General features: G+C 41.1%; 1 protein-coding gene across 1 annotated transcript in view; it reads right to left on the bottom strand.

Annotated features, from left to right (window-relative positions):
- Nucleotides 1–215: 215 nt before the first annotated feature.
- Nucleotides 216–20,555, bottom strand: part of adamts6 (ADAM metallopeptidase with thrombospondin type 1 motif, 6) — a 65,846-nt gene continuing 45,506 nt past the window's right edge. The window contains 8 exon segments of the mRNA XM_038734231.1: nucleotides 216–3,327; nucleotides 5,576–5,732; nucleotides 9,595–9,771; nucleotides 9,858–10,062; nucleotides 13,631–13,760; nucleotides 15,834–15,972; nucleotides 17,839–18,002; nucleotides 20,087–20,167. Of these exon segments, the coding sequence (XP_038590159.1) occupies nucleotides 3,218–3,327; nucleotides 5,576–5,732; nucleotides 9,595–9,771; nucleotides 9,858–10,062; nucleotides 13,631–13,760; nucleotides 15,834–15,972; nucleotides 17,839–18,002; nucleotides 20,087–20,167 (1,163 nt within the window). The 3' untranslated portion in view covers nucleotides 216–3,217.

The following is a 20,555-nucleotide window of genomic DNA, read 5'->3' as shown; positions in this document are numbered from 1 at the left end:
TTCCAAGAGTTGAGTGAAAGGACAAGAGTGTATATCTCTTAAAGACTGTGAGAACGAGCATCCACCCTGGCACCAGCACTTCTCATTTGATCCTCAGTGTAGGTTGAGCTTTATCCTCTCACATGGATCACTGTGTACATGACTAGAAATGTTGCACAGGCATGTTTTGATGTGTTTTGACAAGCGGTGGAAAAAATGAATCCACTAACACAGTCTCATTAAAAGCTGCTCTTTTTATTGTATCTACTTTTTAAAAAAAGGGCTGGTGAAGGGATGTATCACTGCATTTTTTTCACTATGCTAAATTTCAGTTTGCATGCAGTGAAATAAATGTACAAGTGAAACAACGCAATAAATTAGCATATAATTTACATTTGGAGAAAAAAAAAATTAGTAACAGTGTACCAACATTAATACTGAATATAAAATATAAGCAAATAATCACATGATGCTTTTCATTTCTCTTGCACTTTAGGTACAGGTATAAGCAATGTGACATTCAAACATCCAAGTTCACAGCAATGAGTACCAGTTTGATTGATTTCACTTCTCTTTTTCTGGAGGCTCCATATCCCACAGCCAGTAGATGAGTTAGTCCAAGCAGTTTGAATTGAATGGATATCAAATGCTTCTCAACATCCACTATCCTTTCCCAAAGGCCTCATTTAAGGTTTGGTAACCAACAAAATCTGCTCGATACTGTCATACTGAAGGTGGCTACAAAAAAGTAGCAGCAGCAAAATTAGAAATTAGTTGTTAACAGCTTCGATGAGATTCTTGCACACTCCTACAGTGTCTCTCAAATGTCTCAGATTCCTACTGTAGCTCCACAATAGTGTGTGATGGAGACGTTGACACGTTGTTCCCTTTCACAACCCCTACACCAGCAGAAGTGTCGCCTGGGTAAAGGGATCAGTTACAGCTGGGCGAGCGTCCATTTTGTTGGTAGCACAAACAACAATACATGGTTAACAAAAGAAAATTCCCAGTGTGAGGTATAAACAGATACAAACAAAACAAAAACATGACCAGCATTTACCAACAGAGATATTGACAAGGATATTATTTCATACTGTTTGGATCCAGCCTCACTTTTTTTAAGCACACTGGAGGGTTGAATGGAAGCACCCACTTGATAGCACCAGAAGCCTGGGAAGGACGTAACCCTCGGAGCAGAGCAGGAGGAAAAGAAGAGGTAAACACAGTACTCCAAGGAAATAAAAAAAACAAAATAAAAGAGGGGAAAAGCACCATTGAGTTGGCTGTTTTTTTTATTTTCACTGAGGGACAAAGATGATGAGAGGAAAGGGAAGAAGGACAAGGGGGTAACCTTTCTTTGGAGGGTGTCTGAAGCCTGGATACGTGGTCTACCAACATATTCCATAATAAATGCAATGTGTTCACCACTGGCCACTTATTTAAAGGAATAGTTAGACAATTTGGGAAATACACATTCATTTTCTTGCTGAGAATCGGATGAGAAGATCCATACCACTCTCATGTCTGTACGCTAAATATGAAACAGCTAGGAGACACTTAGCTTTGCAGAGAGACTGGAAACAGGGAAAACTCTAAAGCTCACACAAAACTTTTGCGTTTACGAAGACAAAGTGTAAAATATTTCACGTGGCGGGCATGCGCCGGACTGTTTCTTGGCCGTACCAAGCCACCATGAATGGCGCTGAGTGATATCTGTCACTAATAGTTGGCTGATGAGCTATTAACCTTTCCACAGTGCTGGTATGGGCCTAGTTTTGTACCTAAATCATAGCGCTTAGTGACCTAAACTAAATAATGTGTGATTAATTAATTTCCACCTCTAGTTTTTAGTGACCTTTAAAGATACTGATAGGTGGATGTTTTTACATTTGGACAGTGCCAGCCTAGCTGTTTCCCTTCTGTTTACAGTCTTTATGCTAAGCTGTATCAATCTTCTCATCTAACTCTCGACAAGAAAGCAAAAAGGGGAAAATGTCGAACTATCCCTTTAACTCTTACCAGCACTGAAACCACAACAGTCTTCGCGTGCTGCAGAAAAATAAATGATGACAGCTAACTGACATTTTGATTAAATAATCATCCAGCTTGAAAGAGTAGGAACTAGTGACTGCACTGTGATTCCAATGAACAAGCTGCTTCATAGAATATGCTCCTTCAAAATGAATCCTTCAAAAGTGAACTGAAAGCTCCTCAGTGGGATGTTTAGTAAAGGCCACGTTGGTCATTGTGTTTCATGTGGCCCAGGCACAGTCTGACAATGTCTTCATACTACTCTGAACTAATGACTGCGTCAACTTTTATTTGAGTGTTAGGAACAAAGGCACCCATCTGGGGAAAGAAAAGGTGATTTTAAAAATCCTCCTATAACCACGTGGGATTTTCTGGTCCTGGATTAACATCATATATAATATACAATTCCTTACAGTATATAAGGGTTTAACGTATGTTACAGTATGTAATATTTTCATTCCAGCACAGAGACGTTGAATATGAATTCAATCACATTACATTCCCTTCCATGACAGTAGGCTACTATCTGACACAAACATGATCAGAGGACAATATCTCAGCTCCGGTTGGAATTGTACAATAAATATACAGTACACTGATGGGGTTTCTCTGTCGTATTTGAGCGTTAAATTGGCAAAGTATTTACACAAAAAAGTGCACCGAAGCCAAAAGACTGCCTGGCAATGGCACCATCACAGTCATCCCAAAGACAAGAGTCCGACACTTTCAACTCCCCACTTCTAGCGAGGAGTCCTCCCCTCCGTCTGTCCATCTCCGGGGTACATCCTCTGTGAGCGATGTGTCCAGCACTTTGGATTCATAAAACAACAAACATGAAGGAAGACTAACAATGATATTAATAATTATTATTATAATAAAAATAACATCACCAACAAATAATCTTCCGAGTTCCACTTCACAGAAGTGAAAATTAAACAAAATTAAAAAGTTTGTGTCAGCGTTTTGGGCTGAGCAGTGGTTTGGATTCCACAACGATGGAGGGCAGGAGGATCAGATGTCATAAACAGGGAAATCCTTACTTCTCTCCCCCCTTACTCCCTCTCTGTCTTCCCCTGGTCCAGAGGTTGGGTTCCTTTTTCCGTCCGCCCTGTTTTCCTCTTCTCTCCCTTTCAGTGCGCATCATCCTCCATCTTTCTTGCCTTTCTCTCTATGTCTCTCACTACATCTGGTTCTCGCGCTCCCTGGGTCAGTGCCCCTGGCAGGTCTTGCAGCACATCTGTCTGAAGTACGCACGGCTGCAGAACTTGAACTTCAGTACCAGCGGGCAGTAGGCCACTTTGTTTACATCTTTGCATTCTGGAGAGAGAAAGAAGAGGGAAGAATCTTAATACATTTTCTAAATAACTTTTTTATGTTTTTGTGTTCATGAGTATGACTCCTTTTAAGAGGTGACCTGCTGCCAGCCCCAGTTTGTGCCTCTCATATTTTTCCCCAGTGAGTCACAGCGCTAAGCATTCGATTGTCTGCCGATAAGCCCAGAAAGTCACGTAACAACTCTTACCGCTGTTCTGAAAGTTTTTCCAGAACCATCAAACACTCTTCAGATGATCTGGATGGAAAAATAATGTGCTTGTTTTTAATCCGTTTCCCAAGTTGCAATTTCTTTCCCAAATTTAGACAAGGATGGTAGCTATAAATGTGTGCACATGTATGTGCTCATTTGTACAAAATTTTAAATTCGAGTTACATTCGGGTTTTGTGCAGGGTTTAACAAGTTAAATGTAAGACTTTTTAAAACCTTTAATAGAATATAATCCAAATTTAAAACTAGTACGGACAATAACTCATTATTATTTGTTATTAAAGGACAATTTAATTCAAAAAGCTTTGAATCCATGAAGGAGATGGCCTCAACTGGCAGCCGCGAACCAGCTGCAATGCAATTTCCATCGGGGCAATTGTGCTTTTTTTTGCCACCGACAGGCTCAGAATGTTACACCAGGTGACACCTTTTGTTTTTAAAAAGAAAAAAAAGTCTTGCTCAAGGACAGTTCTCAGTCTTAAACCTCAAGAGAGGCGAGCTGTTGCAGGAAACCCCAGTGGGAGTTTGTTGTCTGTGTAGAGGAGCTGCTAGCAAGACTTTTTTCCAAACGTTACTCCAACCCAGCAAACATGTCCCTGACTCGGCCCTCACAAGATTCCAAAGCGATATTTGTCCATGAGCGAGACTTCAGTTTCCTGTTAAAAACAAAGGGTGTCACCGGAAGTCCCTGGCAGGGATCCTTTGCAGGATGTTGTCAAGCTGCTGTAGCTGCAGTAATGACAGTGTTTGCTTGCGGTCTCCTGCAGCACAATCCACTGGCACAACAATCCCACTTTTAGTTTACAGGTATCTGCAAACATTTAACATTATACCCTATGGCTGGAAAGAGAAAATATTAAATTGAAGACTTTTAAGACTTTTCAAAGACCTGCAGATACGCTGTAGTATATATTGATGTTTCTTTCCAATATTTTATATTTAACACAAAATAATGTGTTAATATTTTGCTTGTGTTTTACAAAAAGTCATTTAGGTTACCTTGATTAGGAAACAAAGTCAAAACTTGAGGAAATGCTTTTATTGTGCATCAAATGGAATATACTTTTCATCCAGATGGTTAGAAGAGCCTTGAGAGAGTTTTTCAACAACTGCCAGGGTCTTTCACATATCGCCAGGTATTTATTTTCCAGAAAATTGGATGCTTAGCACTGTGACTCCGACGTAATGTTAATATGTGAGAGGCACAAACTGGGGCTAACCTGCTACGCGAGGGCTGGTGCATCTCCCTCGGGCCTCAACAGAATAAAACTCTGCAACTATACTTGGACGCAGAGGCTGAGACAGATCCTGGCCTCGTTCGCTAACTGGGCTATCTGCCATCCCTACCATGGACACACACACACAAAGTACTTTCTGGATGCTGGATAGGCAGTGCTCTAAATGCCTTATCACGATCGGAGTGTCTTCCCTTATTAGGCTTTGGCCCCTGCCTCCACAGAGCCAAATGAAACGAGACATTGCCTCACTGCTGTCCGTAAAGGAACAATTAGCCTACAGCTAATCCCATTAGCCAGCCTGTAAACGCTGCTCACGTTTTCCATTCAGGCTAATCGAAAGGCCTTTCTCTATGCATCTGAATAGCCATCCATCATGTGTAAGTGTATATGGAGGGTTGAGCTGTTTCACTTTGACCAGGAGCCAACCTCACTGGAAAGATTAATGTAGCTGGCAAAGTGTGGAGGAGTGTGTCATCCAAGCGTGTTTAGGTCATAGTAGAACACTGAAGATGAAGATAGAGACCGTTTATTACCTTTTCAATTGGGGCTTTGTGTGAAAGTAATGCACATACAGTACAATAGGTATTCACATAAACCATCTGCCTTTGCATTTTGAAGGAGCTGCAGAAACCTGCGTCTGTCTGCTGGCCCGCACATTTTCTTTGCGAGCGCGATGAAAACTGCAAGCAGACAACTCGTCACACACAGACGAGTCGAGCCAGCGCTATTAAATTGTAATGGCAGAGTCATATGTGCGTGCGCGCCATAGGTTTCGACATCTTACCATCGCCGTTGGAGATGGGGGTGGCGTCGCACTTGCTCTCACACTGCTGCATGGTGGTGGGTCGGAGCGACTCGGCGCACTCGTTAGACGGCTGCCCGGTGTAAGAAAGACACTGCACCGTCCTCATCTGCTGGCCCAGGCCGCAATGGGCCGAACACTGTAACACAAAACATCAGAGTAAAACTTGTGGTCTGTGCAGGAGCATGTTTAGCCAATGAAGAGGTTTCTTGAACTGAAATTTAACAAGGTAAATGAGGACCATCTTTCCTCTGTGACCCAGAGCGCTGCGCTGTAAGCCTGTGCTCTCTCATGCACGCAGACACACACTCAGCCATTCTGAGTAATCCCTGCACATGCACTGCACGACCTGATCCAATCAGCCAATCATCAGGACACGGAGGCAGCGAGCAGACAGTCACCTTCGCTTTTGTCTGATTCAGCTGGTTGCCTGTCAGTGACTGTGTTTCCTAACTCGGAGGAACCAGGTCAACTGTTGCTCACGAGGTTTTTCTCCGCATAACCCCCCCCCCCACACACACACACACATTTTTGTGTTTGTGTAAGGAGAGAACGAGAAACAGACAGAAAATTGCCTTTTGTTTCTCCTGAGGAATTCCACTCTAATTCTTTTCAGACCAAGAGTTGAGCTACAAGCAGCGTGCACGGCTGAAGGAGACGAGGGTGATCATTTCAGATGAAATTATGAGGCCACGTCTATTAAGTGCTGTTGGCAGAAAAGCCTCCAATTGACGTTATTATTATTATATATTATTTATTATGTCTTGTGGAAAGAATAACTTTCTCCATAAGAGTTCGACGGGATGAGTTTTTCAAAATATGCAAACAATGAGTCATGCACATTACTTCAATCTTTAGTTTTAACCTGCAATAATAGATTTTTTTTTTTTTTGCAACTTCAGGGCAGCGGAAACAAGTTGTAAACACAACATTGACATATCGTCACTTTGAAGTTGTGACGCCTTGTGTTTGTGTCCATCTGATGAATGTCCAATATTTAATCTCTTTTAGCTCTATTTTTGGTCTCTAGCAAGTCCAGAGGGAACTAAAGCTGCTAAATGCTCCACTATCTTGATAGCAGATACACAAACATACAGATAGACTATCACTGGATTACTTATTTTGATTTTTTTTCAGATTTCAAAGCAGATGTATGGTGTTGATTGACCCTGAAGTTATGACTCAGAGAAGGAGTAAAAACTTTGATGCAAATTGCAGCTAATAGACACAAAGGCTTTTAAATACCTTAATATCCATGAGCTGTGTGTCACAGCCACAACTGTTGCTGCAACTGCTGACCGTGTTGTTAAGCCGGTCAAATGAGCAGCCAAACTACAATAACTAACTTAGCATTGTTTTTAGAACACCCTTTCACCTCGCAGAGTATCTTTGCCTCACGTCTCTCCCTCTAACCCTCCCCCCGTCAACTTTCAGGCGTGCCTCACAGTTTTAAAACCTTTGGTAGAGCCAAATAAAAAGAAGACATTATAAGGCTTTGCTTCTGCCAAAGTGTGTGTTCTGGATGGATGCTTTTCCAGCAAGCTCATATTGTTATATACAAACATAAATAAACTAAAACAGCTGCAACTCCAGAAGCAGAATATACAGAACACAGGCGGAATGAGGACTCGTCTGCTGACTAAAAGCTCCTGATCAGGAACAGAGGAAGCGTCTGGATCCACTGCCTGTTTGTGTGTTTCAACTCAGTCTGCAATACCTGAAGAAACGACGTGAATGTTGAAGCTTAATATTAATGTTTATCACTAAAGCTGCATTCATATGAGGGAGAATGGCGTCCTTTTCATTGCCAATCCGGGTCCACAGCGCCTGGTATTGCACTTATATGTAACATTGAAATCCCGGGCAGGAAATCTATCATGAGAACGGAGTAATGCTTTACGGCACCGCAACACACCAACACAAGTCTACAGCAAGCTATAAGAAGAAGCAAAAAGTGTATTATGTACAATGTTCTTTAGAAGAAGCTAGCTTGGTATTCTCAGTATGTAGAGTAGTAAGAGTCCGAACAAAAGTAAATATCCAACTGGCTTTTATGCGTTGGCGTGAGCTAAAATAGCTGAAAGGAAGTGAGAGGCAAAGCTAGCCTTCTTGTTGTTGGACTAGTAAGTAATAACTTATTAGTGGCTTGCTATGTCTTGTGTTGACGTTTGGCTGTGTTAGCAAAGTTGTCGACTCGAGCAAAATCAGCCAGAGGTTTCACAGACAGAGGTTAAGCCACTAGCTATAAATCTTGAGTTGAAGCGTTTTTGTGACAACGAGGTATTACACTCTGAAACAGTAGCGGCGCCAAGCCGCACAAAAAAACTAATCTTACATAATGTTGCTTTAAATGTTGATGGGTCTTAATAAGAATAACAAAAAGCAAACGGTCCATACTGGCTTGATTTTCTAAGACAAGAAGCAAAAACTCTGGACTCGCCTTCCCCCAAAGAACTAAAGGAGTCTGCTAAAACAGTTTTTGTACTGAACCCAAAAATTTGCACCTGCATATCTTTTTGACTTGTGCCAGTTATAATAAAAACTGAGATTTGGTCTATGGGTGGCCATTAAACTCCTTTGCAGAATAACAAGAAAAAGAAAGACTACAAAAACAATCGCAGTAACTGCCAACACACCTTTGGCAAAACACGAGCCTCAAATGAAGTGGATATCTTCATAATTACTCACTGATTAATAACACACCTGTCAGCCATCACCATGTGCCCATGTGTGCCCCCCCCCCCGCCGACAAGAGAACTACCAGCCTTTCTCTCACCTTCAATGATCCTCTCTGGCTGGCTCAGATCTGTGAGCCCGCATGTCATCCCTTCCCAATTACAGAGTCTTTATTAGGACTCGCTGCCGGCCATGACAGATGGTGTACGTCAATGGTGCGACTTAAATGGGATTTGAACCGGTGACCTTTTGGCCTGTGAGACCAGGCGCTCGGTAGCTGGCAACAATCTCCCCTTTCTGACGCTTCGAGGGACCGGAGCAACGAGGGCAAAGCTTGTAATTACAGCCAAAAAAAAAAAAAAAAAAGTGGAGGCCGAGGGAGAGAGTTGAGCACACACACACACACATGTCTGCAGTGCATGAGAAGACTCCAGCTGTTGCTCTACAAGATATTAACCTGCTCTTTCATGGCGCACGCTGAGGTTATCAGTCAGGTCTGCTTTGTTTAAGACTGGCCCTGATTGAATTGTAAAGGTGTGTTATAGATGTTTGTGTGCGTAAAGGCACATGTGGCCGTTATGAGGAGAAGCCAAGGGAGAGCTGTGACCTAGACTGCCTGACTCTTGACCTTTAATCTCTGACCTGAACAACACAGAGCAGAAACCATTACATCACCTCCAACCAATGGCCCGCAAAACCATCCTCTAAACATCAGAGCACACTGTTTAAATTCCACTTTTACACTAAATTATTAACAAATCCTGCAAAATAACAAGCCATACTGTTTGTAGATAGAACTTTCTCTGACGCACGTTTTTTGGCGTCTTCTCGCCAACATGAGTCAGCTGTGTTGTAAAGTGTTCAACAGCTTTTGCTGAGCGCACTAAGTCATGTCAGGGTGAGCCCAAGAATGCTACTCCTCGGCCTTCCTCTAAATCGTGTTCCTGGAAGTGATAGAGAGGCCTGGTCTGAGGCAGAGATAAACTTCAAACAGCCAGGAGGATACTACTGCTACTGATCACACACTCCAGGCCCGCCGGAGCACTTGGACTCGCACACACAAACACAACCTCTACGCACACACACACGTCACAGGCCTGCTTAGAACACCCCCATATGTCATCCAGGTGTAAATTATATTAACCATTCACCAACACATGGAATCTATCTGTGCATCTTTTGTCTTTTAAACATTCAAACTATCCTTTTAAAGGATTAACCAGCATACTGCTGTTTGGGAAGCTCACTAAAATCATGAGTAAGTTTAAAAAAAGAGCCGTTTTGTTTGTAAATCTGGCTGTGATGTGAAGGAGGTGCTGTTCTACCTGGCCCCATTCACCAGGGATCCAACGAGGAGGAGGACAGCGTCCTAAACTGCAGCGGATTCGGACCGGAGGTTTGTTGTGGCTCGGGCAGTGGGCGGGTGGGAAGGTCTTGGTCAGGTTGCTGCTCTTACACAAGGCGATGCGGTGCTTGAAACCGGGGCCACATTTGGGCGTGCACTAAAGAGTGAGGAGGTGGTATAAGATGAACATCTCAACAGAACAAGGAGCTAATACTTTTATTTAGTTTCAGGATATTTTCTTACCTCTGACCAATCCAGAGTGACCCACTTTGGCGGGCAGGACTGGTTGTTGCATGTCTCTTGTTCGATAGGTCGGTGAGTCAGACAGTGGGTGTCCTCCAGAGTCTCCTCCTCTACAGGGCCAATCTTCCTGATACACAGGACTGTCCTTGTCCTTATCCCGCCGTCACATGTTTTCCCACACTCCAGCCAGTCGCCAATAAACCACCTGCAGGAGAGAAACATGAGTACAAACAGAAGAACCAAAGCTAACAGTGAGCACAGTCTTAGAACTCTGTGTACCAGTGTGTTATACTCCCTGTGGTTACTTCATTACAAACAGGCTTTAGGTAATTAGTTAGGGTGTAAAATCACATTATAGTACTGCACATTTAAGTAACTTCATCATGGTTGGATTACCAAAAGGGTAAAAGAGGAAAATGTCCCACATTGAACCCCAATACCCTTTTTGTACCAGCCTAAATATGTCCATCCACAGCGTATGAAAAACTGTCAGTTATCAAAAGTTGGCACTGAATGTCTATTCAAATTAATAATCTTGTTTACTTCTTATTCAATCAGACAGTTCCTGATTTAAATTAAAATGTGGCCATTTTTAGACTAATTTATTTATTGTGTTTAGACAACAATCAACATGTGAGAACTTTGGACTCTTGTTAAATGAAAACATGTATATTTCTTAATGTTTGGTATTAAAAAAGTACTGTTCTGATACTGCTACTGAAATGTATAGTATCTGCACTAGTATGGAAAATTTTCACACACTCGCAGCCCTATCCAGGGCCACAGACCCCCAGGGGCTCCCAAAAATCCCAGGTTCAATTTGTGTCACCTTCAAATTTGTTTGCGAATACGTACCTCCTAAGGAGTTTTTGACCTCTAGTAGCACTATGGAGATGTTCAAGCAGGACCCAGTCTTGTTTTTGTCTCATTCACATGCATGCTGGTGACACAATACACATTCTTGCCAATGCTTTCACACTATTCCACTGATTAACAGGTGGCAATAAAGTATGCCAAGAAACGCAGCAATGTGCCAAGAAAGGCGGGGAAAAGACTGCAAGCTTGTAAACATGCATGTAAACCATGCAGGTTTTAAATTAATGAGAATGGAAAAGCATTCAGTACTTTTGTTAGAACTCCCAGATCCACACAATGCGTTTTACTGAATAATACTCAATTTTAAAACCTTAATAGTTTGACTTTTTGTACCCAGGAGGTCTCCTAACAGGTTCATTTGACTATGAAAAGGAATATTTGACCTTTAGAGAAATATGCTTGTTTGCTTATTTGCTGAGAGTTAGATAACAAGATACGGTAAGTCTTTGTTAGCTTAGCTTAGCTTAAAGACTGGAAGCAGGGAGAAACAGCTAGCATGGCTCAGTCCAAACTAAAAAAAAGATCCACCTACCAGCACCTCTAAAGCTCACTAACACATTTTATCTAATTAGTTTAATCTGTACACAAATGTAAAAATAACAATTTGTGGCTTTACAGCGAGTTAACTCGGCTTGGCTAGCTAGGCTAGCTCGTGTACGCCACCAGATGTACCTCCAAACTTAATGCGCAGATATTAGAGTGGTATCAATCGTCTCATTTAACTCTTGTAAAGAAAGAGAATGAGCATGTTTCCTAAAATTTCAAACTATTACTTTAATAGCATTGAAACTATGTGTACTATAAGAGCAACTTCATGGTAGCGTTGTTTGACAGTGTGCTGTTGTTACAAGTTACCCACATAGACAGAGATGGGGAAAATGATATTGAATCATGCAGATACATTCTTCTGACGTGGCAGACAGGTAACCACCATGTTGTTCAGCATGCTGTGCCATGCCATGCCGTGCCAGGCCGCTGAGTTTTTGACCTCCAGAAAATTAGACTCAGTCTTATTGAGCCCCCTGTGTACAGATTTCAGAATTAATATCATAAACCTGCCCAGACAACAGCCCTCCAAACACATCCAACCTGTGAGATATTACATCATCTGAAAGAATGTATACAGAATTAACGATGTGTTCAAACATCTGTTAGCTTTCATTACTCAAGCCCATAAAACCCCGGCGATTCTAAAACAATCGTGTTTACATGGTCTCCTTTGGTCGGCCGTTCTTTAAGCTGCAGAAGGAGTGTTTGCCTTCCTAACAGACACAAATGTCATGTGTGCGCTGTAACTCAATACACAACACGTGCGTTGCAAAAGCCTTCAAGTACTAATCAAAATAAATGAGATACCACAAGTCTGCGTACACTGAATACAGATGTGAAAATAAATAACCCAAGACTGTAGTCTGAATGTATGAAAACAAATTACCACTTATACAGTAGATTTACGATACTATCAGTTTTTTTGGCTGGAACCCAGACGAAAGACACCAACACTCATACACAAACAATTGTCAGATAGTCTGAAACGAATTAACCCGATGCATTTAATCCCTCTTTTTCCAGACATGATTGAAGTGAGTCTGGCTTCCAGCTACAGTGTGGGGTTTACAGACATTTGGCCACCAAACACAAGTTCATATTCCACCTGTATACATGTATATTACCCCTCCAGGATCAGTAAAGAAGCCAAAACACAGGTGGTCATTTTCAGGGCTATAATTTTTGGCACGAGGCAAACACTGAAAATAGTTAACATATGAAGTTATAAATCACTACCATTTTATTTTATTCCAAACACATTTCACAAACTAAGGCTCATTGGAGGCGATTTAATATCATGAGTCTCATTTTTATGGAGTGTTTTTCCTTTGAAAGCATTAACTTAAAGCTGCTATAGTCAATGTTTTATATTAACAATGGATCAAATGTCTCCGTGTAATGTGAAAGGTGAAGCTCATAGTGACAAACCTACAGAGAATTATCACCTGACACATTTCTCCTCGGCTGTGCGGAGAATTTTAGCATCTTTCGGCTAATTCTTTTGGTACATATTTTGCAACTTTATTGTTTTGGTTCAGACTCGCCGCGGTCATCAACGTTGTTTCCAGATACAGCAGGCAGCTGTTCTCAGCAAATAAAAAGCACTAAACAGGAGCTGAAGTTAGCAGCTAGCTGGTGAACATAGCAAACATAGTGAACATAGCATTTAGCAGCTAAACAGCCAATTATTTCCCTCAGGAGTTTGTGTAGACCATAAATAGAGCTAAGAGAGAGTGAATGTTAGATTTAAATTCATAAGGTGGCCAGACACACGACTCCAAATCAATGCTAATGCTCGTCTGTATCTGCTGAATGTGTAACTGTTTGCTAACACGTTTGCTTTATTGCCTTAAAAGGTGATAATAAGTCAGTGTTGTGTTTACAGCTTTTTCCCGCTGCCCTCAAATGGCCTAAAAAATCTGTTGATGCAGGTTTAAGATGATTGTAAACACTCTCTACAGAAACAATTTTTGACTGAGAGTTACAATAACTCTTTTTACATATACAAAGGTGCTGAACTAAGCAGGCTAAACTAAGCTAGAGAGCAGGACTTGAAACGGGACAGGAAAATGAAATAAAAATTGATTAATTAATGACTATAAAATTATTGACGCCAATCATTTAAGTTATTCATTTAGCAAAAATGCTTCTTGAATGTGAGAATTTGCTGCTTTTCTCTGTTTTATATCATATCATAAATTAAATATAGTTGGGTTTTGCTCTGTTGGTTGGACAAAACAAGCAAACTGAAGATGTCCCCTTGGTCTCTAATTTCTCACATTTTATAGACTGAACAACTGATCAATCACTTGATAATGAAAATTGTCAAGACTGTGAGTGTTACATACTCCGGAGGACACGCCTCAGTGTTGCAGTCTCTCTGGTTCTCTGGAGGTTTGCTGTCTGGGTCACAGTAGCTGTTCTGGACCACCGAGTTGTCATCCAGCCTTTTACACACCACCTCCTGCTTCTGGGAACCTACAGGGGGGGAAGAGGCTGATCAACAAGGCAGCACAGGGCTCAGCTGATCTCGCACATTAAACCCCTTCAGAAACATGGAAGCCGGCCGTCGTGTCGAGCGCTGTATTTGAGTGGAGATGGTATCGCTTTCAGCCTGTAGTAGAGTCCAGACATGTAAATTCCTGATTCTTTGCAGGATATCTTGGCAAATCACTTTTACAGAGCAGAGAGCTCTTTACTTTGGCTTCTGATGGAGAGAGTGAGGGCTACCGTATCAGTGTCACACCTCCCACTGTGTGTGTGTGTGTGTGTGTGTGAGCATGCATGTGTTTTCTGTGTGTGTGTGTATATATGCCATACCAACTCAGAAAGGGTCTGTTTGGGCCCTCGTGGGACATATCCCACAGCAGACTTGTCTGGCAGATGTAATGAGATATGGATGTGTGTGTGTGCATGCGTGAAGTATAGAAAATCTACCCATCTGTGCTTGAAGTGAAATACAGTTTGGAGGAATAGTGTGGAGCATGGGGTAAAAGAGTTTCAGTTGTAAGGCTGTCAAAAGGTGTTTTTCATAGGTTTTATTACTATAGTGATATATTAAACAACACTTCATGATTAGCTGAGCTAGCTGTATCGAATGGGGGCCTGATTAAATAACATTTTACTGATTTAAAGCTCAGCGAGGTCAGAGACACAGTAGACACAAATTAGATCATTTGGATCAACAATGCAAAGGCATGTTTACAACACTGGAAGGCCATGTGTGCTTCCCCATCTAAGGAATAGCTTCAAACCTCTGCTCTGGACTTGGAAATCCCTCCTCAGAAAAACCCACATGCTTATTCAGTCATGCTTTTACAAAATATTACAAACCCGTCCAGGCCACACTTGACAACTGGGAAGAAACACTATTTATTGTTACATGAAACCCATTGCTTTTGGGCTAAAAGGTTTGGTTTAGTCATTCTTGAGGCCATGGTCAACATTTCACTGCGGTTTCAGATTTTCAGTGTTTGACTTTGTAGGACAAGCGCTGAAGAATAGCGGCCGTATCTGTGTGCAGCACTGGTAAACCAGAAGCTATGCAGAGCAGCTCATTCACAGAAATTACACCATATTCATTACGCTTGCTAAAATATGGAAAATATTCATATTGAATTTATTAGAGGGCTGAATCTCCAGCTATAAAGTAATGATTTTGGAAACCCATCGCAAATTATGATACTGGGTTTCCACACACTGCTCTGCATTTGTGTAATTATTGGTCCGGGGGAAGATTTACAGAATGACACACACACGCACACACAAAAGATATGAAGTATTAAATACATTAGAAGGTTAGAAATATTCAAAAAGAATTTAAACATCCGCAGAGTGTTATGGTATTCAACACCAAAATGCTTGGAGCGCTCTTTCTTAAAAGGCAACTGGCCACTGCAGCTCTGCATAAGGTTCAAATGTAGAGGACAGTATGCTTCTCTCACAGAAAAATTAACTTTATTAATGAAAACTTGTGCAGCAGTTTTACAAAATCAGGGATTATGAAGCACTTTACACAAAAACGCTGATGGCTAAACTGCACTATGCTTAAAATAATCACTAAAGTTTAGATTTCTTCGCAAAGTGCCATTTTGACATTTTCTATTTGCGCAAAAAAACAACTTTCTGCAAATTCAACAAAAACGTCAAAGAGTTGGTGAATTGATAAAAGCCAAATAGGCTTTGCAATTAATTAAAGCCATACATAAACATGTGACTTAAACGCCCACTGAAACTTCGGCTACACTGAAGAAACTATCCTCAAAATAATTTGATTTAACAGAAATAACCTTATTTCCATCACATTTTCCACATTGGTTTCGTTAGTTTGAGGTTTTCACTGCTGCTCTTTTACTTACTTGACTGGAGAATTAGCCATCAACTCCTAATATCTGCATAACAGTAGTGGATAGAAACGCACTTTAATTTGCATTTTTTCTGAAAATTCTGGTAAAATTACACTAAATTAGGATGGAAACTTGACTATAGTTCTACACGTTTCACATTGGAAAGGCTACAGCTATGTTAAAAGTCAAGAAGGTACTGACTTACCTCCAGCGCAGGTAGATGAGCATTCAGACCAGGGCAGGTGGTGCCAGGAGAAGCCCACCTCGTTGTCACCACTTCCTGTGTGCTGGATGGGCACGTTGAATTTGTAACGTATTCCCAGGTTCTGTTCCTGAAGGAGGACCTGCAGAGGAAGCAGCAGACAAAAGTTGAGGACAGAAAAAGAACAATAGCAATGAGAATAACGCACATTTAGTAAAGTAGAGTTATCAAATTTAGGGAAATTATGTTTCTCTTTCTGATTATTTATCCACTCACAAAAAGATGGTTCTTGTTTTGCATACATTAGGGTTTTTTTGGCCACTTGGGGGCAGGCAGACATATTAATTCCAGTAATATTTGTAACATACCTTACAAAGTTCATTTGGTGAACCTGTTAGCAAGCAGTTATGCAGCTTATGTACACACTCAGCAACATCAGCATATACTTGGAATCGGGTTTCTGGCCACCTGATAATATTAAATCCTATATTCACTCTCCTTTTGTTTCTGTTTTTGGTCCTGAGAAAAGTATCTGGCTCTTTGTCCACTAAATGCTCCACTATGATCAGGTTGCGTATGGTTGGTCTTCAGACCTTTATTGCTGAAACAGCAGCAGAGCACTGAACAAAAACAGTAAGGTTAAAGGTCGTAAAAGCAAAACAATGAGGGTAAAAAGCTCCTTAGAGCTGAGGGGAACTTCAGAATCAGGAGATAACTCTCAGTGGGTCATTATGAGAGACCTCTTTCACATTACACATACTCATTTGAACCATTGTTAATACAAAAATATTGACGATAGCAGCTTTAAATACCACTGATCCGGACTGTTTGAACAGTCCGGATCAGTGAGGCTCTGGTGGGTTTATATTAGTCGGCTGGATGCAGAGGGAGACTGAGGGCTCAGGCTTTGCAAGCCACAAAGGAATGGCTAGTGGTCGAGTGGCCAGTTGCTTGTCTATTCCAGTGGTGCTGTGTGGTCTGGTATTTTCAGCATTCATGTCAAGGCAGAAACCACCGAGTATTACAACAAGAAAATGCTCAGTTGCCTCACATCAACACACAAAGCAGCACACAAACATGCAGAGAAACTTGAGTGACATTGTGTTTGCACTCAGCCAAAACAGTTCTTTTACACATATAAATATCTTTTAACCCCAAACTGCTGGCGAAGGGTCGCCTAAGGTTAGCACCCAGATGTTGAGTTAAAGTGGACTCATAGACCAACAGCATACATACTATAGAGCTGTAAAGTGAGATGAGTTATTTCAGGTTTTCAAGTTTCTGCAAGTTTAAGTCCCATTCATTTGCTACATAGACAATGTTAGGTGAGCATTTCGTGGCTGGGACTATATCTGGCTCTTTGATAGAAAGGCAAAAGTTTGAGCCTGTTTAAATGTTAAAGGCACCCTGTGAAGTTTTTGGCCACCGGTAGTGCTAAGCTTTGTTTGTATCTCACGCACATTCCTGCCTAGGGTTTCACGACACATTTGTTAGGCCACACGGATACATTCAGTGTGTTTGTTGAATATAAACCTAACTGTTCACTTACAAGAAAACCCCACAGGGTACCTTAAAGCAGAGACTACAAGAGATTATGGGTATATTTTGCAACTATGGCACGGTGATTTGTTCCTGACAAAACATTTTCACACCTGTGAATAGCCTCTTCTTTATAGCAATAGTGACCGAGGCTCATGGGCATCGTAGTATTTTGAGCCAGTTGAAATAATTCAACATATACTACCATTAAAGGGGTCTCTTGAGGAGATGAAACTACAGCAGTCAAACATAGTTAGCGTAAAGAGCCAAATATTTCCCTCAGGAATTGGTAGAGACCAAAAACAGAGCTAAAAGAGTAAAAATTACACTTAACGTTCACCAGGTGGCCAGAAACAAGGCTCTAAATGAATGTAACTGCTGGATGTGTAAATAAGCAGCTGTTCACTAACAACTTTGTTATATTAACTTCAAAGGTGATGATATGGTAATGTTATATATTATTTACTACCATGACAATCAAGTTTTCAGTGGTCGCTCCCAGCGCCTCTAAAGACTCCGGCTCATCGGAGGGTCTCTTGTAGTGGAAGGCCGTCCCTGCGATATCAAACTTCCTGGGCCAGTCGATGGTCCACGCTCCGTTGATGTAATAATCATCCCCTTCAGATTTCAAAGCTAGGTAATCACAGAAAACAAGAAATAGTTTTAGGAAGCTGAAAAGCAGGCAGGAACAGTAGCTGGGACAAGTGGAGACAATCATTTGGTGCAATGTGATTGTTCATCTTCATCATTATCTTCATGATTTTCAGCCTCCCTGAAGTCACTGACAGCTTTTTATCCCTCGAGGATGAGCAGAAACACACACACACACGTGCCTGTAAAAGAAGAAACTCACGTGCACTGACATGAATGTCGACTAAATTTAGGAAGAGAAAGAAAACACACCTCAGGTGAAAGCCTGGACGAATCTTATGAATACCACTCTGTCTCGTTGTCAAAACAAAAGTTGGTCTCCAAGCACAACAGATCTGAAAATATCCACTTTCTCTGTGTTGAAATGTGGCCAAATTGAGAAGAAACGATCCAACCGCTCGCTATTCTGTCTCTCTGGGTCGTGCTCTGAAGATTCCCTTTTGCAGCATTTACGCAGATTAGATGAACAATAGTTTACTCCTCTTTAACGTATCACAATCGCCTCCTCGAAAAATTCACTTTTAGCACATCTGGCACTGATTGTGAGCAGTGTGATTATGTTATTTAGAACAGCGCATTTTACACAAGTCTTTACAACGATCCCAGTCTCTTATTTTTATATTGTATCACTCAGTTTTTGACATTTGAAGACATTTGAAAAAAATGCAAACTTTGCTGACCAAAATAGCATGGACTCAGACAACGCTGCAAAAGAAAAATATTATCCTTATCACTGGGGTCACAGATGAAATTCATAACAAAGTTACAAATTGCTTGGAAGGGAAAGTCTAGTCCAACACAATAGCCAAAATTGCACTCTTTAAACTTTGATATATAGACATCATATCCCCTATAATCCTGGTGGACCAGGCAGCTGTCACCACGGCCCTATAAATCTGATGCAGCTCTCTGGTTCAAAGTGTAACTTAAGCCCTCCATCAACACCATCCGCTATAAATTCAACACGCTGTCACATATCTTTCTCTTGTTAATGAAAAGACACTGAACTGGCTTAATTGAATCCGGTTGTTTGATTGTTTTGGGTCTGACGCTGCCAGTGTAGCAAATAGATTTTGTTTAGTCTGGAACAGAGCGGATGAGACTGGTGCCAAGATGGCCATCACATGGGTTGAGATTTAAGGAGTTTTTTTTTATTTTATTTTTACAGGCTCTCTTTTATGGCTTTACATTAGGCAACAGGAGATTAAACTACGGCATCTTCTAATTTGCTTCTTGACAAAGACACAAGGAAATCCCTGGAAATGTGGTTGACACAGAACTGAACAGATAATATGAAACAGCTTGACGTCGCAAAATGCCAATTCATCACACTGTAGTGAACTACAGGGTCTACTGAGATTCATGGGTAGATAAAGAAACAAGACTAACATTTAAAAGCCACAGTAGTTTCTCTGTGAGACTGTCCTTAGACACAGTGGTGCTTTAAGCTAAATGCTGTAGCTATCCTGCTAACATGCTCAAAATGAAAATGCCACCATTCATGTGTTTAGCATGTTCACAAACTTAGTTTATAGTGTTAGCATGCTCACAATTACTAACTGGCACTTAACACAAAGTACAGCTGTCATTAGATTTGCAGGTAAACTGAAGTGGAGAATCATCCTAAGGGGAACATGAATGTCTGAACCAAATGTCACGGCAATTTATATAATAGTAGGGGTATGCAATAGAAATTTCACTAGTGAGAGAGAAAGCAGGGCGTTATTAAAGTCAAAAAGGTTCATCATCCTGGAAACATGAATGTATGAACCAAATTGTGTGCCAATCCGTCTAGTAGATGAGATATTTCACTGGGTAACTATTATCTTTGTCCTGCTGAAAATATCAGGAATTCACAAGTCATTAGGATTCATCCTCTGGGCACCATAAGTATCTGTACAAAATTTCATGTCAATCCATATTATTGTTGTAAGAGATCACATAAAGTGGTGGGCAGACCCACACTGTCATCCCTAGAGCCATGTCAGTTGCATGATAAATAAAAATAAAGCTCACAAAAGCATATTTTTTTAATGTAATTGTGTCATTTCTAGGCCGTCACTCACCAATATAATTCTTCGACATGGCAATCTCTTTGATCTCGATGTGAACCGACCCTTTTGGGATCTGAACCACCTCCATGTAGCCTGGAAGACAGGTATCGTTAAGATGGTATTCCTCCCACTCAACCGCCACAAATCTAATTTTTTTACAACACAGGCAAGACTGAAAGTAACATATCATGTTAGGTAGGAGTACATATAGAATAAATTCCAAATCACCCAAAAAGGACAAAGCAGGAGGACAAAAAAAAAATCCCCTTACCGTCACACACACATGCACACACAGTATTTTTAGATGCTTTACTAGCCATACCATAGAAGGAGAAATATGTTTTCTCTCACTCTCCTGCTCTCTATAGACGACCTCAGGCTAAAGCCAACACCATGTCACTATCTCTACTCCTGATTTCTTCACTTCACAATGTAATTAATAGGAAAAAAATATTATGCTGTGATCTATATTCTGACAACA

Source organism: Micropterus salmoides, unplaced genomic scaffold, assembly GCF_014851395.1.
Source record: "Micropterus salmoides isolate LMB-PRFRI ecotype aquatic unplaced genomic scaffold, ASM1485139v1 Ms_hic_scaffold_20, whole genome shotgun sequence".
NCBI lineage: Eukaryota > Metazoa > Chordata > Actinopteri > Centrarchiformes > Centrarchidae > Micropterus > Micropterus salmoides.
Note: the sequence above shows the minus strand (reverse complement) of the source record. Positions and strands in the feature narration are given on the sequence as shown.